This window comes from Simochromis diagramma, unplaced genomic scaffold, assembly GCF_900408965.1.
Source record: "Simochromis diagramma unplaced genomic scaffold, fSimDia1.1 OVJJ01000596.1, whole genome shotgun sequence".
NCBI lineage: Eukaryota > Metazoa > Chordata > Actinopteri > Cichliformes > Cichlidae > Simochromis > Simochromis diagramma.
The window spans coordinates 12,941,912-12,969,301 of record NW_024387245.1 but is presented as its reverse complement, the minus strand read 5'-3'; the positions used below and the strand labels follow the sequence as shown (position 1 = coordinate 12,969,301).

The following is a 27,390-nucleotide window of genomic DNA, read 5'->3' as shown; positions in this document are numbered from 1 at the left end:
GTCGTTTTCTCCTTGGGCAAGACACTTCACCCGCTGCCTACTGGTGGTGGTCAGAGGGCCCAGTGGCGGCAGTGTCCGGCAGCCTCGCCTCTGTCAGTGCGCCCCAGGGTGGCTGTGGCTACAATGTAGCTTGCCATCACCAGTGTGTGAATGTGTGGATGACTGGATGTATAAAGCGCTTTGGGGTCCTTAGGGACTAGTAAGGTGCTATACAAAATACAGGCCATTGCAAGGTTTTTATGTCCTGGTGACCACTGCAATGAAAGCTAAATGTAATAATGGTTCAGAATACACAAACAAGAGCCCAAAGATGATCACAGTGCTGGATTGTTCTTTACAAGTGAAGGCAAACCTGCAGCTTCATTCACAAAATATTTCAAATTTACCATTAAGATAAAGAAGAAAATTCATACTTAGCCCAAATGATCTTCAGACATTTTAGAATGACAAATAGCATACAAATGTGTAAATATTTATGCACTTCTTCAACATTTTTTAAGTCTAATATGTATTAATATATTACTGTCTACTGGTTCACTTAAACTTTTAAATACCAGGAAGCAATAAAGAAAAACACAGTGCTCTAAACATATAAGGTTTAAACAGGGTTTTAGGGCTGAGGCCTACTGAGCAGTCTGTTAAATTTGTATAAATTAGACTCGGCGAGCAGTTGAAATCAGCTGACTTTTAGCCAAAATACGCATGACAGAACACAGCCACACACAGAAGGATGACGGCGTTGACATTGACTACGTTCCTCCACAGAGGCACCTCTGAGGTGTCTGTCAGCTTCCTTTGCAGCTCTTCCTCCTCTTCTTTAGTCAGCTTGGGGGCTTTTTTGGTTTCCAGGCCGCAGAAGCACATCACCGCTTTCTTCAAGAAGCCAGGCTCATCATCTGCAAAAGAAGAAACAAGACAAACGAAAGTTTGCATGTACAGTATTTGTTTATATGTATGCGTAACATGTGTTAAATACTTGTCAGTTTCACCCAAAACACCCCTTTTTTAAATTAAATATTTCAGTTTGCATCTCAATCTCCTACCTGTGTGATCTGAGTCTGTGTGCGTTCGTGTGTGTGTGCGCTGCGTGGTGACGTAGGCGCGTGCATTTGTGCCCCGGTCTCAGCTCCTTTCAGCATGGCCGGAGGTAAGTCACTGCCACGTTGCTCTCAGCTAATTAAAGTTTGCTCAGACCCCAAGCTGCAATGTGAATACAGCCGAACCGCAGCGTTTTTGTTTGTCATTAAGAGACTCATTCGGGATAAGTTAGTCTGATCGCTAGCGGCTTGTGAGCGTATTCGCTGCAGTTTTTTTTAACAGCGTGCACTCTTTTTTTCCTTCGTCAGGAGAGGTGTACTGGCAGGCACGTGACACACACAGATCAGACCCTTATTTCTGTGTTGCAGGTATGGAGATGTTCTCATGTTTTGGAGATGCGGTCTTTCATTCAGTGTTTTTATGGTACAGTGTTGTATTGCCTGTTGGATGGCGGTTGTTAATATGATTGTACTGAAGTATAATGTTTGAACTATAAGCACTAGAATATTGGGTCCTGGTTATTAAATTGTATTTGTCTGACTGTTTATTTGTTTTTGAATTATTTTGTTTATTGTTCTTATAAGTTCTTTTGATGATTTTTCAGTGACATATTATTTATTTTGTGCTTTTTGTTTTTGAGAGCTTAAGTTAATGTTTTAAAACAATTTGTTGTATTTGATTTATTATATTATTGTAGCATTAATGAAGCTGCAGGCACAGCTCCTTTCAGCATGGCCGGAGGAGAGGTGTACTGGCAAGTGCGTGACACACACAGATCAGACACTTATTTCTGTGTTGCAGATGTGCAGTAAAGAGCCAAAGACCCAGTGCTGTCTCCAGCTTCTTACTTTCACACCAGAACACAACGCAACAACAACAGGCGTAACACATGAACGGGTTACATATGGATGCATATTTACTGTGCTATATTTTACTCTGCTGCGTATGTCAGCTCATTACCGTCTGAGTCCACACTCTTGGAATCTTGGTTATCAGTCCAATCATCCATCTCAAGATCGACCCTCTCCTCTGTACAGTTCCTCAGGCTCCAGCACAGTCGATACAACTAGTCAAACAGCACAAAATGTGGTGAAAAATATTATCAGAAAATTTATCATTTTATTTTACTTCTTAATAACTGATTAAACACAGTTTAACAAGGAGACTCAGCAGATATGAAGGTTAAAGCAGGTTAAATCTCCATACTAGATCAGTCTGGTGGAAGCTGGAGGATGAGGACAGAGGGAAGGTGTGTTAGGAGGCAGCAAGATAGAAGAAAAAAGCAGGAGTGTAGAGGCAACATTAAATGTAGGCTAGTTACAACCAGTGTTGGTCAAGTTACTTGAAAAAAGTAATCAGTAACTAATTACTGATTACTTCCCCAAAAAAGTAATCCCGTTACTTTACTGATTACTTATTTTCAAAAGTAATTAATTACTTAGTTACTTTTTAAAAACACGATTTACAACCTGAATAGGTGATAAAGCGATAGCTCTTTCAGCCCAATTCTACTTTTTCTGCATAATCCATCATACAAAATGTAATCAAATGGAAAAGTATCTTTTTTTAACTTGTTTTATCAGTTTTAATCTTTTAACTTTATGCATCAAGTAAAAATTAAATTATATGCAACATTCTCTGACTTGAAGAAATTAGTTTAACATTTAAACCTATTTTCTGCACATTCCAGCACATAAAATAATTTTTTCTTTTTGTGTTTACACTCACTCTTTCAAATAGATGCAAGTAAAACACAGCAGAAAATAAATAAAGTCAAAGACTCAGCGGTCCTTTTGCTCTATTTTCACCTGTAAATCAGGAGTGGGGTAGGCGGAGGTTTACCCTGGTGCAGGTGTGCCGCAGCAGTCAGTGGAAGGATACTGCAGTTTCTCTGTGAATTTCCCATTACGTGGTAGCGCACTCAGTGCTTGTTTAGGGGTTTTTTTCGCTGTAAAAAGAAGTTTTCTTCCCACGCACAACGGACACTAATGTTTTTGTCACTTTTTATGGAATCAAACTCAAAGTAAGGTCAGTACTTCCACGCTTTAAACGCTGCACACTCATACTCTCTCCCGCACTCGATATATTATCCATTGTTGATCTGCACACAGCTGTTGCCACGAACGTCGCACTCGCTTACGTCATTGTCATGAGACATTCTCGCAAAAAATCACGGTTTTAGTAACGCAGCGTTCCTACAGGAAAGTAACAGTAATCTAATTACCGTTTTTGCAATAGTAATCCCTTACTTTACTCGTTACCTGAAAAAAAGTAATCAGATTACAGTAACGCATTACTTGTAACGCGTTACTGCCCATCTCTGGTTACAACTATGGCTGGTAAAGCGAGAGAGCTGGCGGATATAATGAAGAAGGTAGATGTATTGTGTGCAAAAGAGTAGATGGAATAGAAGCAAGGCCAAGAGCACTGGAGATGGATTCAAACTCTAGAGTGCGACCAATTTCAATGGTGCGACTAAAAAAAAATCTTAGGTCGCACTGGTGCGACCAACTGTTTGAGTGGAAAGAAAAGACTCCGCAACTCTGAAAGTCTCTGTGGTCAACAACAGACACACATTATGCCTCTGTCGTGGTCTAAACCAATCAGGGATAGTCAGGGGTGGGACCTCTCTGATTGGTCTAGATATTCCTGTAGCCTTTCGCGAGTACGTTTGAAAGTGCAGGCGGATAGAGAGAGGTGAGTTGCTTGAATAAAGCGATATCGATTTATTCAATCTGAATCGACTTTTAAATATAAACGTATTTTGCCAGAAATGCCAGAATCTCAGGTTAAAGCTCACAAAACTATTTCAACAACCACCAAACAGCAAATGAGAGCAGGTACACAGAGCTGCAGGTTTTGTCTCTCTCCAACCAAAATTCACTGAACCAGCAGCAAAAGACGATCCAAACTACGATTCACATTTGATAAATGTCGTCATTAATTCCCTCTTACTTTTGCTGTTTTTTTTTCTTCCACCATGATAAAATCACACTTCATGCACAGCTCTCTCTCTCTCACTCTCTCTGTGTACTTCAAGAACAGTTTCTCATCTCAAGTCTCTGTTTACGGTATTATTCATTCGCTTATTACCCACCAGTCTACCGATGTTTACAGCGCTGTTGGCCGCTGTCTTTTTTTTTTATTTTTACTTTACTTAAATGACCTCGGACAAAGCCTAATTTCTGCTGGTCAATACTGAAGAAATTTAAACTTTTTAAAATTATGTAAAATTGCAGAATAATTTTAAATTGAAGTTTTCTTTTAAGTTTTCTGTTATAAAAAGCCAGGCCAGGAAAATCTCCTTCATGTTTTTCTGTGTTTTATTCTCAGTTACTTTGACACAAAGGCATCTGCTGTGATGCTCACAATTCTGACGAAGTCATACATGTATCAGCACTGATAAATGATCAGAATTATAATATTTCTGACTGTCTGCGGCAAAGTTGAATCGAATTGAATGGATTATAGAAAACGGTGATGATACCCAGCCCTAGTGAGTAGCCTAGGCCCGACAGAAGTGGATGTAGCTGTGGGTAATAAGAAAAGATGAAAAGAACGATTGACAACTTTTTTGTTAAGGCCTGATCCGTCTGAAATTCATAGTCAGTGCTCTGACACGGAGCCATCAGTATCTAAACGCTGAAAAAATACATATATCCAGAAAACACATTATATGCTGTGATAAATGCACTGCCCAAGTGTTACCTCTCCCCACTGCCTTTCAGCGGCAGGCAGCAGCAAACAGGTCGTCAGAGGAGGCCGATGTGATGATTAAGTTTAATTTTGTCTACAATATTACCAAAGAATGCCAATGCACTTTAAGCACAAGCACTTATCTTTCTTGTACAACTGTGCTCCAAATAAAGAACTTTGTGCTGACAAGATTGTTAGTTAATCATTTACAAATCAATATTGTCTGTATGGACAGCAATCCCCCCCCCCCCCCCAAAAAAAAATAAAGTGCACATCTAAAACTGTGGTGTTAAGCAATGCGGTTGAAAAAAATTTGGGTGTGCCTAACTTTGGCGCTGGTGCAACTGGCAAAAAGCAAAAAGTTAGTGTAGAGCCCTGTAAGAGTATGTGTATACTGTTGTAGAGGTGAAGAGAATGTCAGACAGGGTCATGAGAGGTCAGGAGGTGTTGTAGATGTGGAGAAAGTATATGGTAGGGTGTCATCAGCATGAATGGAGCAACAGAGAAAAATATACGGGTGCATTGGTATTTTGGTGTCTTAAATTAAAAACTTACATGCTTGTCGTCAATAGGTTTGGTCATGAGAGACACTGCTAGCATGACGATGCCGGAGATGACAAACAGAATGAGCCCAAAGTAAAGGTAGTGAACTCCACATATGATAGTGGGACAGTTACTGGGGATAGCACAGCTACCTGTCCCATAAATAAACTCAGTAATCATCCTGCTCAAGCCCATACACAGCCCAATTATGAGGCCATAAAATGCACCCTGTGGAAAGAAAGAAAAAAGGACAAATATTACTTTATATCGAAATACTTTTAAAAAGTTTAAAGGTTTTAAAAATGGTAAATAAATACAATATAGTAAAATAGTAATAGATAGCAACATATATATGTATATATAATATTGTGTTTGAAGAAATAGTTTTGGATAAATGCTTCTTGCTAAAAGTGAGATTGAATCAGCGCTACATTTGGGTGCATATTAAACAGGAAGCTGGAATCATGATTCTTACAGTATATTAACATACCAGCATTTGTAACTCTTGTTAGCTAACATGCTTTTTTATATTTTGGATGTGTACATATTAAACACAGGATTGTTTAATATGTACACATCCATAATATAAAAAATGTGTCTACAAAAAGTAGTTGGACAGTTCATGAAGGAATATTTACCACTTTTGCCCAAGTGTAATACTATTTTTTGGTCAGGACCTACTGGGATGTTACGCAAGCTGATTCTCAACACATAGAAAGTGACTATTTATATGGAAACCAGAGATAACTATAAGACAATTACATTTTGCAATTTGATTATGAATACAGACTTTGAAAGCAGGGGCTCACAATCCTTCTGACTTGCTGAGTTTTAAGTAGTAACTGTCTGCCAAGACACCACGGGGATGAATAGTTCGTGGTGGCCTAGCGCTTACAGCAATGTTGCAATTTAATCGGTTGGTTTTACATTTCAACCATGATGTGGAAATTTTGTAATAATTAAACAACTTATTAATAATTGAACTTTTTCAGTGGTTGTGGGTGGAAATAACTACCTTTGCCAAGAAGCACTCTGACAGCTCTATTTTATTCCCAGTCCATCTACTGAGCCAAGCTATGAACTACTTGGCTTATTTTTCTCTACAGACTTACAGATTGGTTTAATCATTTATCCCTAAAACTCAGCAAAAACGTAAACTGTTTTTCTTAAAGTGTCAAATGACAAAAGCTTTGCTCTTGATAACATTTTCCTGACTAAATCCCAGAGGTATGTGAAGGATTCTTTCACTGCACAAAACTGCACTGAAGAACAGATTTCTTTCTTCCCATATGGAAAAGAAATAGTAAAAACTTATATGATTTACTCATGAAAGTGGCCACTTTCTCATTACTTTCATACATTGTTTTAGTAAGTATCCAAAACATACAAGTTTCATTATATAATTTTTCAAGGGATCTTATATCTGTTTTCACTCTTGTATGCTTTTCACACAAGTTTCACACAAGACAGATACAAACTTTATAAGATTTATATATATCTTTTCCATATGGGTTATTTCATCAAAAAGTCAAGCAAACATTGAATCAAGGAGGCAACTCACAGTCTCATTGACACGTTTGCAAAAAATGGCAAGCAAGAAGACAGCTGCAACAGGTGGGGCAAGGTAACTGGTGATGGATTGAGTGTAGACAAAAAGCTGACCACTTTGGGCTGCCTGCACCACAGGAATCCATGCTATGCTCACACCAATCAGGGCCAAGATAAACACTCTGTACATAGTTGAAAAAAATGCAATCAGTATTCAACACTTTAGACAATCATTGTATCAGACACAACAACAAAAATGTGTTTTACCTGCCAGCAATCATAAGTTCCTTCTCACTAGCAGAGCGACGGATTCTAGTGTAGATGTCCATAGTGAAGAGAGTACTGGCACTGTTGAAGATAGAGGTAAGGGAGCTCATCAAAGAGGCCAGCATCACAGACAGCATAAGACCTCGCAAGCCTGAAATAGAGTAACAGATTAAAAAGTAGAAATATGAAAAAAATCTGCAATTATTAAAGGTTAATAAGACAAAGGTCACCAACCTTTAGGCATGAGTTCAACGACCAGTTTCGGATAAGCAATGTTGCTGCAGCCCACCCTGGTCCCACAGTGTTTTTCACATTCATCTGGATCCACACATGCTACCACATCTAGATTAAAGGCAAGAAAATCCACAGTATTTCAATTTATCACAACTTTAAATATACCAGTAAGCTTGCTACATAAGGTACATAGAACAGACTCTTAAAACCACACACCACACTCACCTGTGTACAGGATCCTGCTAATCATCCCGGGGAAAACCATGAGGAACATGGGCAGTATCTTCAGGTATCCACATAGGATACAACCTCCTTTCACGTGAGAGAGACTCTTGGCAGAGAGGCAGCGCTGCACAATCACCTATAATTAGGAAACAATGGTAGTACAATTCAGTGGTGGTAAGCAACAAAATACATTTACTCATAGAGCCAGATTCAGTGTGAAGTATTGTAATTGCACAATATTGCAACAAGCTGAGAAATCAGAAAGCAAGAAACTCACAAGGAGGCACTGAATCTTCAAATACTGCTGTAAACCCTACAACTCCAAAGGCTGTGCTCTTTTATTCTGCATTTAAAAAGCATACTAATACTGTACTTCCAGCCGGTTACATAACAGTAAACATAAATTTCTTAAATTCAATATGAAACACAGTGTTTCAGAGGCATGATGGGAAATTAGACTTAGACACTCCCACACTCCACACAGCCCTCACCTAGGTGGTTAGCTGTCCCCAACAACCCACATGTCTGTGTCAAAATCTTTGAGATGTTGGGGGAGGTGACACTGTCGTTGAGTCAGATTAGAAGATTCCTCAGTGGTCTCTCAAGTTGGGTTGAGAGTCTAGGGTTAGTGCTGGAGCCCTGAGTGCATGACAGTCACGATGGAGCACAACCACCCTTTTTATTTTGACCAGCCACACCATGTAAACCACATCTGGCGGTCTGTCATACACATTGCAGAGTCCAACGCACTGGCTCATCAGTTTAGGAGAAATGCTTATCTTTCTCTCCGGGTTGAAGGCTCACACCTGCTCCCCAGGTACAAGACCTTTCACCCTGAATCATACAGTGAGCGTGTTTCTGCTGAGAACTTGCATCAATGAGGGCCTACCTCATCAGCTTATGAGATCCCCCAACTAAGTGGTTAGCTGTCTCCAAAACCCCACATGTCCATGTCAAAATCTTTGAATTGTTGGGGGAGGTGACACTGTCATTGAGTTAGCTTTGAAGATTCTTCGGTGGTCTCTCAAGTTGGGTTGAGGGTCTACGGTTGATGATGGGGCCCTGAGTGCAAGATAAGGAGTGCTCATCATGGAGCAAAACCACCCTATTCTATTTAACCAGCCACACCACTCTTTCCGCTCTGAGTAAGGTTGCTACCTCTAGGCTAGGCAGGTGGCGCTTCAGCAGCTTCACAAGGCTTTGTTCCTTGTCTTGTTATGATCAGCAGTAGCCTATTCTTCTTAAATTCCTGCATCATGCTGTATCCATGTGTTTTCTCTCTTCATCCATGTCTTCTTTATCTGTGGTTTCTGCTCCTCATGTTAAAGTCACTCAAATGTTAAATTCTTGGTAAGAAGACATACAGCGAGTTTTAGCCTTTTTCCACCTTTATTCAAATTTCTATTACTGTTTACAAGTACTTTGTTCTCTGGTCTTCATTAGTCTACAATCTCTTTTGTAGCCTCTCTCTCTGCTCTCCTTGCCTCAAATGGTTTTCCAGCATTATTGCAGACTCTCTTGTATCTCCTGACCATTGTCAATTCTCAGCCTTTTGCAGGTTCTGTGCTCTTCCTCCTGGCCTCTATTGGCCCTTGAGCGATATTGTAGGCTCTCTCTTCTTTCCTGAACTCTCAGCCTTTTGGAGATTTTCTGCTTTCCATCCTGGCCTCTGATGGCCCTTAAGTCTTATCGCAGGCTCACACTCTCTTCTGGCCTCTGACAGGCCTTGAGCCAAAATTCTCTCTCCCCTCCTTTCCTGACCTCTGTAACATTGCAGCCTTAATGCAGGCTCTGGCCTGGCCTCCAACAGCTTTCCAGCCTTATTACAGGCCTTTTTCTTCCTACTCACCTCTGTCAAGCCACAAATCTTATTGCAGGTTCATATCACTCTCTTCTGGCCTCTGATGGCCCTTGAGCTTTTATCGCAGGCTTATTTTCTGTCCTGCTTCCCTTTTTCCTGTTTGCTATCTGGACCTTTTCAACAGTTGACTATATTCTGTTCCTTTGGTCATGTAGCTGCTAATTTTAATGCGCTTTATATTATACAAAACTGATCTTCCCAGGCTCTTATGTTTTTCTTTTGTGAACTCTTGTTTTCATTTAAATCATCTCTGGATTTGTAATCTGGGATGATGGGTCGTCTGAGTCTAATTGCCAAATAACTTAATTGAATTCTGTGTCTTAATAAATCATGGATCAGTTCTTTCAAATAATCTTTTGTTAATGAGATAACTTTACACACAAGATTAATAGGGAAGATCTATAATCACTCATCTACCTGCTTTTCTATTCTGTCTATTCTTTACATCCACTTCCCACATCAGACTCAGTCCTGACATCCTTGCTCTTGTCCAGCCATTTTTCCCTGCCCTCTCCTATGGCGTTGTTTTTGTGCCACTATTCTGAGTGCACGTAAAAAAAAACTTTGAGCGCACATAAAAAATATTTGCAGGTGCAAATGTTGCATTTTGAGGAGAAATTTATTTTGAGCGAAGAAAAGCTAAATTTGAGTGAACAAAATTCATTGCTGCGTGCAAGAAATGTATTTCAGTGTTTGCTATTATCCACACACACACACAATAGCAGCCCCTCTCGCTCGGTTTTTGCATTTGCGCTTGCTCGCAATGTGTTGCTCGCGCTCTCAACACCGTTATATTTGTGCCACAAAACCAGCCAATCACAGATTTGGATGCAAAAAAATCTGATTGGCTGTTTTGGTCTCCAATCAGCTCGAAATGACGAAAGCCAATATCCCAGAATCCATTTCGTCCAAGGCTACGTCCACACGTACATGGGTATTTTTGAAAATGGAGATTTTCCGTTTTCGTTTTAAAAAATAATCCCGTCCACACGTAAATGCAGAAATGAAGAAAAACGCTGCTAGGAACATGCCACAGCAACAGGTGGCGATATATTCCTAACCATGTAGAAATGTTGGCCAATCAGAAGTCTAGAAGCCTCGGTGGGAAATAGTAAACAAAGCTGGGGCATAGAAGCAGAACCGAGTCGTATGTGTGGAGGGACAGTAACTGTGCGTATATGTAAGCATTTAAACACTGCAGAGAGTACAATTAACAGTAACAGTATTGTAGAAATTCATTTCACCGAAACAATAACGTGGCGCACAGTGTGACGTCAAAAAAGGCGCACACCTTTGACGCTGCACTTTCTCCGTTTTTCTCGTCCACACTTAAATGCAAAAACTGAGTTTTCGAAAATATCCACCCTGGCAGGCGTTTTTAGAAATCTCCGTTTTCAGTGACCGAAAACGCCGTTTACGTGTGGACGAAAGGTGCAAACGCGTAGAAAAACCTGCGTTTTCAAAAATACCCGGGTACGTGTGGACGTAGCCCAAAACTCAAACGAGGCAGTGGCGGAGGAACACAGAGTGGTTGAGTTTGAAATATTACTCTTTCTGGGTCACAAAATGAACTTTTAAGATAGTTTCATGTAGAGCAGGGCGATATGGCCAAAAATATTTATCACGATATATATTTGAAAATTTGCGATAACGATATAACTGACGATATAATTGATGCGAGACAAAATACAACTCCACAACATTACTAGCGCAAAAAGACAACCTTCCATTTATTTTCACTTAAACAAGAAACTGGTTTTTATGTACATTAAAGCTTTATAAAAATTTAACAGTGCAAATGCAAATTCCTTGCTGAAAGTTTAACCAAAAGGCATTTTCAGTAGAAATGGGCTGACATATCCTGAGCATAACCATGTATAATATCCACTGAAGTTAAAAAGAGGTGCTTTGCAACATTAAACTGCAGTGTGCAGTACGTATTTTTCGGACCATAAGGTGCACGGGATTATAAGGCACATTAAGCAAAACAAAGCAGTCAGATAAATCAAACTTTATTAAACTCATTCTTCTTGCTTCCTCCACTTCTGTGCCATTGATTCATTAATGTTGAATTCTCTGGCAGCTGCTCTATTCCCATGTTGTTGCAGTATATTAATGACTAACCTCGTATTGTGGATGGATTATCTCAGTTGTTCTCCTGACTGAAGTTTGGTCCGTTTACAGCATCCTGCCATGCGATTGCATTTGTCTCTAACCATGAGGAACCTTCACGTTAACTTTTATAAGTGGAAAAGTGTTAGTGTTCGTCCTCCAGCTTCACTGTTTATGTTATGCTAACATAGCTGTGTCGCTAGCGAGCACGTAGCATATAATTATATACCAGCTAGCCCAACTTCAGTAACCCTACAAACATCACTGCTGTTTAGTTTCCTGTCTTCATTTATGTTGGAAATGACAGCAGAGCTGTACGTTTGATTTTTTTCAGAAATCTCTCAGTCAGAACATGCAATATCATGCTTAGGTAACTGGCGAAACTAGCGAGCTAACTTCCGCTAGCTTCCTGCTAACTTCTAACTCCGTTAAATGTAATACATTTTGTTTTCATGGATGCCTGGAAGTTAAACTTCATAGTTACACCTGGTAAAGCAGCAATGCTGATCGTTTTATTAAAGATGAAAGAATTTAGACAGTTAACTCTCGGTGATGCTGCAGTGTTCGTTTGACCCGAAGGAGACGGAGTTTAGGACCCAGATTACTCCCAGATTTAAGAGCATCTTAGTCCGACAAATACGACAATAACGACGGCCGCTTGCATGTTCTGCAAAAAAATGTGCTTTGTCGTGTATATGACGGACAAACACCAAACCAGTTCCACATCACTGAAGTTGCACCATTTTTACAAACCAATTCTGGTTCATCTGTTTCACTCAACAATCGGCCATGTGCGTATGAAAACAAAGGCACTGCGCATGCGCGTTTTACTCATATTCTATCGCGATATTTCATTTTCCTATCGTTGCCTAACATTATACCGGTATTACCGTGAACGGTATAATATGGCCCAGCCCTAGTTTCATGTGAGAATGGTGCTGTGTAAACTTCAAATATCTGCTCGATTTATCAAGACATCACATATGTGCATAAGTGCTCTAATGCCAGCAATGAATTTTGTTCACTCAAATTTAGCTTTTCTTCGCTCAAAATAAATTTCTCCTCAAAATGCATCACCTGCACTTGCAAATTTGTTTTACGTGCGCTCAAATTTTTTTTACATTCCCTCAGAATCCGGTCGTTAAGTGATGACGTGACGAATCCTACTTCTGGGCCTAAAGTAGTCTGCATTTAATATGGCTTTTGTGTTGTTAACATGTTTAATATTATGTATTTTCTTCTATTTAATCTCAAAAAGTTCCTAAAACAGTCAGTGATCACTGTTGACCTCCCTCGGCTTTTATTACCGCTAATCATTTATTTAAGCTCAGTTTTTAAAACCTTAGGATGTAACTACAGCCCAGCCCATGCAGCAGTATATGAAAGACTAACCTCGTATTGTGGATGGATTATCTCAGTTGTTCTCCTGGCTGAAGTTTACATTTAGCTAAGTGGTCAATCACTGATGCTGATGTGGTAGAGGACAGCTTAGCGATTACATTTGTTCCTGACCACCGAGAACACTCACGTTAACATTTATCGAGTGTAAAAAAAGTTAGCTTGTTTATATTATGCTAACATAGCTGTGTCGCTAGCAGTCACGTAGCACATCATTAAATACCAGCTAGCCCAACTTCAGTAACCCTACAAACGTCACTGCTGTTTAGTTTTCTGTCTTCATTTATGCTGGAAGTGATAACAGAGCTGTACGTTTTAATTTGTTTCCAAAACCCCGCAGTCAGGACATGCTATATTGTATTTAGATAGAAGCTAGCGAGCTAACTTCCTGCTAACTTCTAACTCCGTTAAATGTCATAAATTCCGTTTTCATGGATGCCTGGATGTTAAAATTAATTGTTACACCTGGTAGAGCAGAACGCTGATCATTTTATTAAAGATGAAAGACTTTAGACAGTTTTTCAACTCTCAGTAATGCCATAGTGATCGTTTGATATATGGACCTGCAGCGGAGTTTAGGCCCAGACACGGCTAGTGACGTCAGACTTAACGACCGGATAGTGGCACAAAAATAACGCCATACTATCCTTGCTACTCCCCTCTCTGCATACTTTAAATCTCAGTGCTTGTCTGTGTGGCAGGATGAATGTTATCCCTCGGTCCAACCCACTTTCAGCCTGGCCCATTAGGGGGCGCTGGTATAAATAGTGGCCATTTGAGTGTCTCTGCATCGCTTGCCTGTGATCTCCTTTTTGGTCACCTGACTTCCCCTCGGTGTGGTAGAGATCATTTGTGGGTTACTCCTCTGAAGTCTCCATCGCGGCTGGTCGTAGCTATAGAAGCCTCCTGAGCTATTCTGCTTACGTTCTATGACACGGCTTACTTGGTATGTAATCAACTTTTGTTACGCTCTCTGCCTTCTATTGTTCTTTTATAGTAATTATTTATTATGTTTCGCAGGAAGTGTGGGCCTTAGTTTTGCGCCAAGCTACGCGAACTGAAGTGCTGCTGTTTTGCCTTGCTGTGCTTTTATCGTCTGTTCCCGTTGTGAGATTTCTTTCCCCGCTGCTGTCAGCTTTTACAGTGGACGTCGGCGTGGACAACGGCTATATGCATGCCGGTTACCGGAGTCAGCTGGCGTGCATATTGATTGACTGTTAACTTGTCGTCGTGTGACGGCAAGTTGGAGCAGTACGGCGATTCCGTTTGCTCCAGATTTTAGAGTTTTATCCAGATTGTATGTTGTTTTATTGCTTTTGATTTGTAGTTTGGATTTTTGTTACACCACTGGTGGGAGGCCCTTTTTCTAGCTGTAGATCACCAGTGTGGTCCTGCAGTTGGGTTATCCCCCGGTGCTACACATTAGTTTGTTGTAATATATTAAAATTTTCTTTGTTTCTTTTATTCAGATGCGGAGTGCCGACGTGGAGGAGACTAAGGTGCCTTGGTGGTGGGATCCCTTGAGTGTACACACCTGCCTTGTTTAGTTTATTAGTGTGAGTGTGTGTGATAGTGTGCTGCACTTGTGTTTTGGGTGTGTTTTCTTTCTTTAGTTTGTGTGTGGCATCCCTGCCCCTCCACTGGTAAGCCTCAGCTCTGAATACCTTTTTAAGCATATTTGTACTTGAATATTTATGATTGTGCTTTTATATGGTGTTTTAAATAATTATTAATAAATTGTGAATTTGTTGATCATTGAACCTCGTCTCTGGATTGAGTATAGCGAACCTAAGTGCCTTTCTGGTGATTTAGTGTTACTTTCAGTATTCTCTGGGTGAAATTCCCAGGGTGGCGTTGTCTTTTTAAAACTGCAAAGAGTATTTACTTTATATCCCATCCTCGTCTCGCCACATCTGTCATTCTGCCTTTATGATTCCTATTCATGCAACCCAGGTCCTCCTCATTTCTGCTTCACCCTGTTTACTCATAGCTTGATCCAAGACTCATCTGCATTTTCAACACCTTTAACATGAATTTCTTTCAATTGATCTGTTCATATAGAAATAATAGAATTTAGTATGAATATATGAACACATCGAGGCAATCAGTTGAATGTGTCTCGGTTTTTGACTACAGACTGGTTGCTAAAAACTGCAGTTGAGCTGCCCAATGCTCATTTGCTTAACTCACCTGATCAGTACAAAAGTACCAGATGCACTGAATAGTGAGTCCAAACACGAGACCAGGCCATGGGAGGTCTCCTGTAAGTGGATCCCTGAAGAGATGGAAGGAGTCTGGCCGGGGCTCATAGCAGTTTGCACTGATGTTACCCGTGATTGAGGGGACAGCTTGCATGTAGAGTTTCTCAAAGTTCTCATATCCCTTCACTTCATTAAAAGCTGAGGAAAATCATGTGCAAGTTAGATCAACATTATTATTTATTTTTGTAACTTTCCAACAAATAATTTGTATGTAAAATTTTTCATATTACCAAAGCCCATCAGAATGAATGATCCAATAAGCATGATAAAGGTCTGTAAAGTGTCCGTGTAGATCACTGCTGCCAGTCCACCTGGGATAAAATATATGATGTTATCACTCTGTGAAAATCTTCACTTAATCACTTGAGATTTTATCAGCACTAATATACATAAAAAAGTCCTCTTCAATAAGACTTAGACTTAGACTTAGAGACTTAGAGCTTTTTATTGTCATTGTGCAGTTTCTTGCACAGTGAAATTGGGTAGCTGAACCACAAAGGTGCTAAAGTAAGAAGACGAGAAACCAATATACAACGAAGGCGGAAAATAATTAAATAAATAGAATAAAATAAAAAACAGTGTATATGTATACATATGTGAGTGGAACTATATACATGGTGTATGTTGTTATGATCCAATGTTGTCAGTGTTTTGTTTTATGCGTGGCTCCTCCCACCAGAGGATGGCTGTGGGTTTTTTCCCCTTTCTCTTTTAGGAGTTGGACACCTGGGCGTGCCTGCCAAGTAGTTGGGTGGAGTCTCTTCCTGTCTTTGGATTGGATAATTGGCTAATCACCTCCAGTATTTAGCTACCAGATGACAGCCACCTGGCCCCCTCTCTGCTAGCCTCCACCATCCAACAAATAGCATGAGCTTTTGATTCGTTTTTTTGATAGAGTGTCTGTGCCCAGTGATTTGCAAGTATAACCGTGTGTGTGTATAGTCTGGTGTTGGTATCTTAATTTTGTAAATAGCTGTAAATAGATTTGTAAAGTAGCAATTGAGTATTTTGTTCACCTTGTATATATTGTTCGCTGCAGCAGCCTAGTAGGCGTGAGAAGCCATTTTTGTTGATTAAGTTTTCTCCTGTTTTTCATGTAGAAAGTTAGGTAAGTGAATTGTCTTTTGTTTGCTTTTCATTTTGTGTAGGAAAGCGTAGGGACCATTAGGGAGTTTTGTTTGTTATTTTTGGCACTGCTCACTGCTGAAGCAAATAAATGGCTGCTTAGCATTTTAGAAGATACTATTGTTTGGGTTCTTGTTTTGGTGGAGCGGGAGTGGGCCAATTTCTTGTTGCGTTTAATACACGTGTAGACAAAGAACGTAACAATGTGTGGGAAACATTGAAACAGACTGGGACCAAAATAATTGCACATGAGCCAAAAATATTGCACATAACATGGAAAGACCGAGATATTGCACATAGATGATCAACAGCAGTGTCAGGGTGGATGTGTTGGGGAAGTCTTTACACACTCAATAAACTCATCATGTCATTATGTAACTACTCATCCTTTAAAACTTGTAATTGTGGATATGTTGTTACAAAACAGCAACAGAAGGCCAATTCAGGCTTATCATAGTCCATGGCAATCAACCACAGCAACTCAGCAAAGATAAACCAGCAATGAAGAAAGAGAGCGATTTTGTGTGTGTGTGTGGGGCGTGTGTCTACATCTCCACGTATTTTTTTTCCCGTGTACAAACCTGTGACAGTGTACAGTGCCGTAATCGCCAGAAGTGCAATAACAGCGAGATAGATATTCAACCCAAAGGCCTGCTGGATAAAAATTGCACCCGAGAAAATGTCTGCCTGAATGGGGAGAAAAAAAAAGTGTAGGATTTCATTTAGGACCATCGAAAACAGGTATAATATAAATATTTTCCGCTGCTTTTGGAGGCACTTACTGAAATTTTGGTGAAGACATATAAGACAAGGGAGAGAAGAGAGAGATAAATGCAAATGCGCTGTCCTCCGAACCTCTTCTTCAAGTACTCAGGCATGGTGATGATCTAAATACATCCACAAAACATGAGATTTTACTCATTAATCATTGCTTATTTAGAAAGGGTAAATAAATATATATATGAGGGCTTTTGTTTACCCCAGCTCTAATGTAGATGGGCACAAAGATCCATCCCAGGATAACAATGGCAAAAAGAGCCTGAAACACACAAATATGCAATAATCAGGAACCCTGTTTCCTTTCATCCTTTTTTCTCTGCACAATGGAGCGCTCATAAAAATCAATAAACTATGAGCTGACATGAACTGATACAGTATCAGAGGCGAGAAATTCTTCTATATAACAAGTGATAATTGATGAGTGGCTCAGGAACAGTTACTCACATTCCATTCAAATCCACCAATGGCTATTCCTGCAGCTGCGCCAGTACCAGCAATTCCTACGAAATGGACACTGCCAATATTGCTGGCAAACAGCGATGCTCCGATCTGTGGAGAGCACAGTTAAATCTGTCAGTAGGTCCATTTGTAAATTAAAGAGACTTAAGAATTTATTCAAGAATCAACTTGGTTATGCTTTTTATTAGTGGTGGGAATTTAACTTGTGAATTGCGATTAATTAATTTCAAAGTGGAATCAAAGGGGAACTTTTACAAATGCACGATTTCCTTGTATACCAATTACAATGATGCACACGGTTACAAAAATGGAAGAATCAGAAGAAAGCACAAAAGGCGTATAAATGATGACACTGGACGCAGCGTGTTCGGGTGATGTGTTCCAACTTTACTCGTAACCCGGAAGCTCCCCCCACACACAGCCTTATGGGAACAGTAGTCTACCGCTACACCTCCTCCTTTTAGCTAAAGACATACTTCATAACGTCTCAAACAGCTCACTAGAACAGAAATGGGGAACATCATGAAACGTGAAAATTATGCACATCCCTCATTTGTTCACTTACATTTAAACAAAACACATTATTGTAAACATCTCTGACAGCTTAACCCAGCTTTGAATAGGGCATGAATGGATAACTTCAGAGAATTACACATCCAGTCTTTCAGGAGGTCTCACCACTCGACCAGATCTGGTAATAGTCCCTGTTGGTCTGAGGTGGCTCCTATTTCTCCTCAGAAAACCCCTGTCTGTTTCTACCACATAGGATCTGGGAGCACTGGCAGGTCCAACTACTGCTCCGGTAGTTCCTTCAGTGGTAATCCACACTTTCTGTCCTGACGATAGTTCCGGAAGCGGTCTGACTCTATGTCTGCGGTTGTAGTGTTTTGCCTGCTCACGCTTCCCCTCCTCATCTTTTTTGCGAAAAGCCTGTAGGTCAGGCCACTTTGGCACCAGCTTTGCCACAGCTTGTGGCAGCGTGGTCCGCAGGTGTCTCCCCATAAGCAACTGCGCCGGCAAGAGCCCATGTTCCAGTGGGGTGGCCCTGTACGCTAGCAGTGCTCTGGTGTAGTCACAGTCCTTTTTCCACAAGTCTTTAATGGTACGAACAGCGCGTTCTGCCTCCCCGTTGGCTTGGGGGTACCTAGGGCTGCTCGTTTCATGTGCGAACTGGTACTCTTTGGCAAAGTGCTTGAACTGTTCTGATGAAAATTGTGGCCCGTTATCCGATACCACAGTCTCGGCAACACCATGTCTTGCAAAGGCTTCTTTTACAGCATTAATAGTGACCTCTGCAGTTGTGTGTCTCAGTTCAGCTATCTCAATGTACCTTGAGAAAAAATCAATAATCAGCAGGAAGTGTTTCTTTGACCACTCGAACAGATCCATGCCGACTTTTTGCCATGGGCGGTCGGGAACAGGAGTTGCCAGCATTGGTTCACGGCACTGTAACCTGTGTTTTTGACATGTTTCGCACCTGTCTACCATTTGACGTATTTGGGTTGAGATGCCCGGCCACCACACAGACTCTTTTGCTCTGGCCCTGCATTTTGAAACGCCCTGGTGGCCTTCATGCAAACGTGACAAAACCTCCACTCTCATTTGAGGTGGTATCACAAGTCTCTCCCCTTTCATGAGAAGACCATGGACTAGATTGAAGTCCATTCTGTATTGCCAGTATCCCTTTAACTCTGGATCTAGTTTACCTTTTTCTGGCCAGCCTGTCCCACATTGATACACCACCTTTCTACACAGGTCATCCATTTCCTGCGCCAACTTAATCTCCTCCAGCCTTTTATCTGTTGCCGGGAGATGGGAAACTACACCGTCCACGAAAACCTCCACCTCTTTTTCCAGCTGAAGATCCCCAGCAGAAGGAGGCCCTGCCAGCGGTGCTCGTGAGAGAGCATCAGCAGTGACAAGGTTTTTCCCTGGAACATGGACAATGGTGAAAGTAAAGCGCAGCAGCCTGAGGCGGAATCTCAGGATGCGTGGAGGCAGGTCGTCCAGGCCTCTTGTGCTGAGAAGAGGGACCAGGGGTTTGTGATCTGTGATTAGAGTGAACTGTAGGCCCATGAGGTAAGATGACAGTCGTTCACACGCCCACGTTACAGCTAGCGCCTCCTTTTCTATCTGCGCGTAGCGTTTCTCTGTGTCTGTGAGACCTCTTGAGATATATGTGACCGGTCGCCAGGAGCTGTCAGACTGTTTCTGAGTGAGAACAGCCCCGACACCGTATGGCGAAGCATCTGCAGCGACTCGTGTATCTGCTGAGTTGGAGTACTGAGCGAGCACTTCTGGAGAGCTTAATATCCCTTTTAGTCTCCTAAATGCTGTTTCCTGTGGCTCCGCCCATATCCACTCGTTTCTGTCTTTTAGCAGTTCCTTTAATGGTGTGGTGATTGTGGCTAATTGTGGCATAAACTTGGCAAGATAGTTGGCCATGCCCATGAGACGGCGCACATCTTCCACACTCTGAGGCTGCGGCAGCTGCTGGATTGCTGTTATCTTGTTGGGATCAGCCTCAATGCCTTTTGCTGACACTTTGTGTCCCACAAAGATTATTTGACTTTTAGCAAACTCACACTTCTCATTCAGAGTGAGACCCTCCTTCTGAAACATTTGGAGCACACAGTGCAACCTCTGATCGTGCTCCTGCCTGTCTCTGCCATATACAAGCACATCATCGGCGTGACAAATCACCCCTTCAAAATCTTCCAGCATCTGTGACATTCGCCTTTGGAAATGTTCCGGCGCCGATGCAATGCCAAAAGGAAGGCGGTTGAACTGAAACCTTCCAAAAGGCGTGATGAAGGTAGTGAGTGGCCTTGACTCTGGCGTGAGCGGAATTTGCCAGAATCCAGACCGGGCGTCGAGCTTTGTGAACACTTTAGCATCTTTCATCATCGCTAGTGTTTGATCTACTGCTGGGAGGATGTGTCTTTCTCTTTTGACTACTGTGTTCAGGGGTGTGAGGTCCACACATATTCTGGGGGGCTTTCCTGCTGGTCTGGGGACCACTACCATGCCAGAACACCACTCTGTAGGCTCAGTGACTTTGGAGATAACACCCATTTCTTCCATTCTGTGCAGCTCATTTCTCACTGCATCTCTGAGGGGAAGAGGAACACGTCTTGGGGCAGATAGGGCTATTGGTACAGCTCCTTGCTCTATCTCAATGTGATAAGGCTCCCTCAGCACGCCTAAACCTTTAAAAACGTCTGGGTATGCTGCCCTGAAATCTGTCACCGATTCCGTTACTGTGCTTACTCTGTACACAAGACCCAGAGCCTCACACGCTGGCCTGCTTAGCAGTGGCTGTACTAGACCTGACACAAGGTAGACGTCTTGAGAAACACTGCGCCCTTTCACTGCTAGCTGTACCTCGAAGCAGCCTTTAACATTAAGTGGGTTACTGCCCGGCCCTAGTAACTTCTTTCTGGGTCTCTGCAGCTTACCATCCCTGTCTGGACTGTACAAACCCTCTGGAATAGATGTAACATCCGCCCCTGTGTCAAGTTTAAAATATACATTTTCCCCATTTAACTTGACCTTTTGCACCCAGGGCTGTGACCTCCCAGTCTCTACTTCACCCAAGAACACACAATCCTCGCTGTCTGCATCTTTCTGATTTTCTGTCACTTCGCGTAGTGCTGTAGCTTCACTACTGCGACAGACCGCAGCAAAGTGCCCTTTTTTCTGACATTTTCGACACTGTACCTCTTTGGCTGGACATTCTTTCCATGAGTGTTTGTTCTTGCGACCACAGCGGCCACATTCTTTTCCACTTTGTTTGATTGGCTTTTGTTCTTTCTTCTGCCACGTCTGCGTTTTCCCGCGTGTTGTATTTGTCCGTATTGTGTCCATGTTCAGTGTTTTCTCCACTGCCGCGCTGCTGTGAAGTATTGATTGTTGTTTCTTTACCGTTTCGCTCTGCCTAACTTTCTCAATGGCTTTAGCAAGAGTCAACTCTGAGTCCATTTGCAGCAGCTCAGACAGTCTTTTGTCTTTTATGCCAACTACAATTCTGTCCCTTATGAGTTCGTCTTTGAGTGCTCCAAATGCACAATTTTCTGCAAGTTTGTGCACAGCAGTGATGAACGACTCTGTACTTTCCCCTTCCTGTTGCCGTCTGGAGTTAAACTGTGCTCTTTCAAAAATTACGTTATGTTTTCCTACGTAATGTTTGTCAAATGCCTCTTTGACAGTTGCATATTTCTTTTTATCTGCATCGCACAATGGTAAAACAGCCAAAACATCATCAGCAGCGTCTCCCATAGCATACAGGAGTGCATTAACTTGATACTCGTCTGATTTGTTATCAAGAGCAGTTGCAATGCGAAATCTTTCGAACCTTCTGATCCACTTTGGCCATTCGGCAGGATGAGAAAAGTCAAATGTTTCTGGGGGTGTTATTTGTACCGTGGTCGCCATCGTGACGTGTGGATCCCTGGCTTCCTCGCGTTCAGAATCCAAGCTTTCCGGTGCGCCGACCTCGTCTCCTCCTTCCGACATGTGAAGCTCGTGCTCGACCGCGCGCGCGCACACGCCCTGTTGCTAGCGCCGGTCACAGCCTCGGCCGCGCTTCACCTGCATGCCGGTCTTGTTCGGGTTACCGATGCGAAAACTTCTCTCGCAGTTAACTGCACCGTACTGTACTCGAAAAAGAACAAGAAAAAAATCAGTGGAGACCGCCGTTCGCACTTCTGACACCACGTATAAATGATGACACTGGACGCAGCGTGTTCGGGTGATGTGTTCCAACTTTACTCGTAACCCGGAAGCTCCCCCCACACACAGCCTTATGGGAACAGTAGTCTACCGCTACAAAAGGGACTTTGCATACCACCAAAGCACTTCAACCTTACGGTACCATCTAAATGCAAAACATGTTGCAGCGAGCACAGAAACCGTGGGAGCTGTTAGCGCTAGCAGTTCGACTACCAACAAAAGGTGTCAGCAGCCCAAAATTGATGAAATGACTGGTTTCGGGACCAAAATTAGTAAGTCAACATTGGACAAACGTACAAATTCTCTCACAAAATGGATTGCTCTGGACTGTAGACCACTATCAGTGGCGTTAGAAATTGTGCTCCAGATTCAGATGAGGAAGCCCTGTGCAACAGGGCCCTGAGTTTGTACAGAGCAGAAAATCACCATCAGCGAGACAGACTGGTGGTCAGGTCGAGCAGGGATGAACCCAGTCCTGGCCTGCAAGTATTTGATTAGTCCTGCCACTTCTGTCCCATGTGAGAGAATATTCTCACTTCCAGGTTACATTGTAACAAAAAAGAGAACTGCTTTGAGCTCTGAAAAAGTAAACAGGCTAGTTTTGTTCCAAGTAACTGGCTGATAGAGCTGGACAGTAAATAAGCATGGAGGTATTGTGAGTCCAGTGAGTTTGTTATTTTTTGCACTAAAATGTTCGATGACCACACTGTTTTAGCCTAATGTACAAAATAATGTTTGTTAAGGTTACTCAGAGTTTAAAGGGGAAGCTGGTCAAATAATCCTTATGTTTCTGCCTTATTTTTTTAAGAATTAAAACTCCACTTTATGTTGAAATTGTTATCATTATTATTTAAAGACAATACCTTTTTGAAAAATGTACTTAAAGTACTTAAAATAACTCTACTTTTAAGTGTGTCCAGTTTTGGCCAAGGATATTATTATTTTTTCTGTTTTTCATTTAAATACAGTTTAAATCCTTTTTTCCCATAAATTAAAAGAGCTTCAGTTGACAATATTCATGTCAATGTCTAGTATTTCTTCTGTCGTCCACTAAAACCCTTTAAAATTAAAAAACATTTGCACTTCTTGTGCGATTAAATGTGATTAATCAAGATTAATTAATTACAAAGCCTCAAATTAATTAGATAAATTTTTTTTAATCGACTCCCACCCCTACTTTTTATGCTACCCCATATTCTCAGTATATTGTGTAAATATTAAATGATTTAAACATTTGATTACTCAGAAGTAATTAAGATAGTTTGTTAACCTCAAATAACTCCATAAATCATATTTATATGGGACGTTACTGTTCTTAATCTCCATTCAAAACTAGACTAGTAACCAAACCCAATCATGCATCACATTTATCGACCTCACATCCACGGTCAGTATAGAATCACTAATGAACCTAACATGCATTTTTTAGGTTTATGAGATGAAACCAGGTGCCTGGGAAAAGCCCCGTGCATTCAACATGCTTTAGACTTGCAGTCATATTTTAACCACACATTCATACAGCACATTATCTATCTCACATCCATGTAGAAGGATCAGCTATCCTAAATTGCATGTCAAGATTTGAACCTGGGGACGTTCTCGCTGTGACATGACCATGATAACCACCACTGTGCCATAAAATGCTTCTTTTATGATAGCTTACATCACATTTTATTACACAGCAATAAAAAATTGTTAATGGCTCTAAATGCAGGAAGAATACTGTAAAGCATCTAATTCTAGATATAAAGATACTCACCGGCCACCATACCATACTCCTCCCTGCAAGGAAGAAGCCACCTACAGTGGATCTGTTAGTGTGGACCATAGACTGTAACAGGACAAAGGCACGTTTTAGAAAATCCATGTGCAAAACTGTAACAGACTACATTGAAGGAACAAAGACATCCAGACTAAAGAGGAGAAGAAAAACATGGCTTGTTAACAGCATTCAGTCACTCGACGGTATGAGGGTGTCTTGCTTCCTATGCCGTTGCAGCTTGCACATCTGTAAAGGAACCTTTAATGCTGCAAGGTGTTGTATGTGCAGATTCTAGAGCAACACATGCTCCCATCCAGACGACATCTTTTTCAGTAAGAGCATTGTATTATCCAGCAAGACAATGCTCATTGCATCTATCACAACAGGATATCTTCATAGTAGAAAAGACTGATCTGCCCTGGCATTAATCCAGACCTTTCACCAACTCAAACCATTTAGGCAAAAATATGAGGAACACCCAAGAGTGTTGAGCAGCTAGAATCCTATATTATTAGACAAAAATGGGACAAAATTCCTCCATCCAATTCATAATTAGGATTTTTTTTTTTAATGGTACATGTTTTTTCAGGTTAATTTGAAATTTCCACTAGAAATAAAATATGAATTTATGAGATTTTCAAATCATTACATTTAGCTTTCATTTATGTTTTACACAGTGTCCTGACTTTTATAAAATCAGGGTTGTAAGACACATTAGGACACATTAACATACAAACTATACTAAATCTTCTTAGCTGGAAACAGTTTATAAAATTATTGAGGAATTGCAGAGAAATTAGTTTTAAAAGTGATTGCAAAACTTACCCAAACTCCAACTGCCAAGACGACCAGGAAGTACACCACAATAACAGAGATATCTGCAGCATTATTAAGAGCCGTGGTGTTTTTTGCATCATTCTCTGCATTTCTGTTTATGTAAGAGAATCCAAAATAAGAATAATCTTGAGACATTTTAGCTGAGACAGACAACAGCAGTGTTGTTTGAGTCGGCTCTGTTTGAAGCGTTTACAGAAAGCGATTACCTTTATAACCTTTGGTGTGCATGTGAGAGGGAGATGAAAGCAGGAAGTGTAGATAGTGTAGATGTAGAAGAAGTGAAAACAAAGAGTGGGTTTGTCTAAGACATTAACACATACTCCAGTTGGCTGAAGGTGGATGCACATATGAACGTTACTGATTCAACAATGTTGACCTGAAAAATGTGTTAAAATGTGTAACTGTTTACCCAATAATATTGTTAATTATTAACCCTACAAGGGAATACCTCAAGTAAATACACCAGGGTTTGTAAAAACAAAACCCTACAGGTAATATTTGCATTGCAATGACTTATAGCTAAAATTTAATTCAGTCCATTTGATCCAGTCTAATCTGTTTGGATTTTGACACCTATGCCCATCAATAAAATAAGCATTGCTGTTAAACACATTCACTGATAACTTGTCACACTCATAATTTGCACATCAAGGACAATGTTTGATTATGGATTTAAATTAGTTTCAGTTAGTTATGATATGATCCACAAGCATAAACTAAGATTTATAAATCTGTACAATGATTTGTGTTTAGCTATTGAGCACTCATAAATACATGCTCCAATTCGCACACAAATCTGAACCCATGTGAAATTATTTTACAAGTGCGGAAAACCTGAACAGAGTTGGAGTTCAGCTTCATAAATCTCATTCATTTCGCTTTAAGAAAGCTGTTTTCTGTTTACTGTTTGCTTAGAGATCATTACATGTGTACGCAAAAATCACCTGATACCAATGCTATTGATACTGTGCTACTGTGACATGCTGGACATTTTTCTGCTGCGAAAAATAGTCAGTGTGCAGCTGTAAACGGGAGAACATCGTAGCCATAAAGTTCTGTTGCACAGCATCTCAAGCGAGCATATGCTAAATAATCTCTTATATTTTTTAAGCATAGATATAATCCAGGCCACCTTTAAAAACATTTGACAAAGAGCTTTTCGTTCTCAAAAGCTCAGTGTCACCGTTGCAATAAATGAAGCTTAAGCTTAAGTTCAATTAGGAAAGATCTGTTATCACTCATTTGTTTGTATTCCCGTGTGTTCAGTTGCAGTTGCATTCTTTACATCACTTCCTCTTTCTCACACTGCCAAACTCAATGCTTGTTCCTCTAGTCCATGAATATAAACAGTTATTCTGTTCTGCTGTGTTGGGTCATTGGAGTCCAATTGCCTAATCAAATGGCTTCTAAATTGAATTTTTTTTATCCCCATAAATCATGTTCAGTTGGTCTATATGATCTCTGCTTATTAAACTAATGTCTTATTTATTTTGAATGTCGATATCATTCAGATAATGTGGGATAACACATTGTTGGAGGTATTTCCCCTCTTTGCTATGATCAGTGTTGGGAAAAATGAGAAGTACTTCATTACACTACTCGCTACATTACTTGGAGGCTGGAGGCTAGTGTGGATAGAGATGGTGGGACAGCTCAGAAGGATTTTGTGTAATCAGCTCTCAGTTTGGATTCAGGAGACAGACACCCTCCCTACTTTCAAAATTAGACTTGAAACTTTTCTTTTTGATAAAGTTTATAGTTAGAGCTAGATCTGGTGAATAGACTGTGGATTAATTCCTGCTGTAAATAGTTTATCTGCTAAATAGCTTAATTTACCCTGTTGTCAGAGTCCTGCCTTTGAGTCCAGCCTGCCAATTGACAGACTGATAGATGTCAGTTACTGTGCTTCTGATCTGTTTTTCAGTTTCTTTAGGTCATGGCGTGATGTTTGAGATCTTTTAGACTGCTTCATTTTGACAGACGGGTTCTGTTTCAGTGATTTCTTGATTCAGAAGGTGTAGCAGGTGTAATGAGGCCTGGTTGTGGCTTGTGATATTGAACTTGGATGTTTAATAAATGTGGCTAATGAATTAAAAATTACATTTTTATGTTTATTTGTATTTGAATATAAAATAATGTGTTTAATGATCTGAAATATGAGAGTCTGATAAATATTACAATAAGAAAATCAGGAAGGGTCTTTGTTCACAACATTGTTTACCTACAGGTGTTTTACCTTCTGATAAGTGCAATAAAACAGTCAAGTAAAGCATACAAATCCTTCATCTTATCATTCTCTGATAACAGCAGGCTAACATAAAGCTGTAGCAGCAAAAAAAAAAGTTTCTTATTTAAGTGTAAATGTGTATGTTAGGATGCCTGGGTCGTTGACCCAGGGTTTTGAGTTTATTATATTATTTATCATTTCTACTCTTTGGTTTCTTTGTTAGAGTTATGTCTTATGGTTTATGTCTCTGTGTTCTCTAGTTGCTCTGTCTCCCCTGTCAGCTGTA

At 40.7% G+C, this 27,390-nt stretch overlaps 1 protein-coding gene and 1 long non-coding RNA gene across 2 annotated transcripts; one reads left to right on the top strand and one right to left on the bottom strand.

The window, feature by feature from the left end:
* Positions 1-92: 92 nt before the first annotated feature.
* LOC120714116 (sodium/glucose cotransporter 1-like) lies at positions 93-25,273 on the bottom strand. The gene is made up of 15 exons (XM_040000166.1): positions 24,866-25,273; positions 24,038-24,109; positions 17,533-17,637; positions 17,288-17,347; positions 17,091-17,195; positions 16,890-16,995; positions 15,414-15,494; positions 15,113-15,321; positions 7,552-7,687; positions 7,327-7,434; positions 7,093-7,243; positions 6,839-7,007; positions 5,290-5,505; positions 1,999-2,104; positions 93-896 (listed from the first exon to the last, which is right to left on the bottom strand). The coding sequence occupies exons 1-15, from the start codon at positions 25,010-25,012 to the stop codon at positions 688-690; spliced, it is 1,980 nt and encodes a 659-aa protein (XP_039856100.1). The 5' UTR covers positions 25,013-25,273; the 3' UTR covers positions 93-687.
* LOC120714117 lies at positions 13,622-14,682 on the top strand. Its single transcript, XR_005691350.1, has 2 exons — positions 13,622-13,868; positions 13,943-14,682. It is a non-coding gene; the product is annotated as an uncharacterized LOC120714117 (long non-coding RNA).
* Positions 25,274-27,390: the final 2,117 nt, after the last annotated feature.

Coding starts and splice junctions, on each gene's coding strand:
- LOC120714116 (XM_040000166.1), bottom strand. CDS start 25,012: ATGTCTCAAGATTATTCTTATTTTGGATTCTCTTACATAAACAGAAAT. Junction 17,638..24,037: donor GGAGTATGGTATGGTGGCCG/GTGAGTATCTTT, acceptor TGCTCTCCACAG/ATCGGAGCATCGCTGTTTGC. Junction 2,105..5,289: donor AACCTATTGACGACAAGCAT/GTAAGTTTTTAA, acceptor CTGTTTGACTAG/TTGTATCGACTGTGCTGGAG.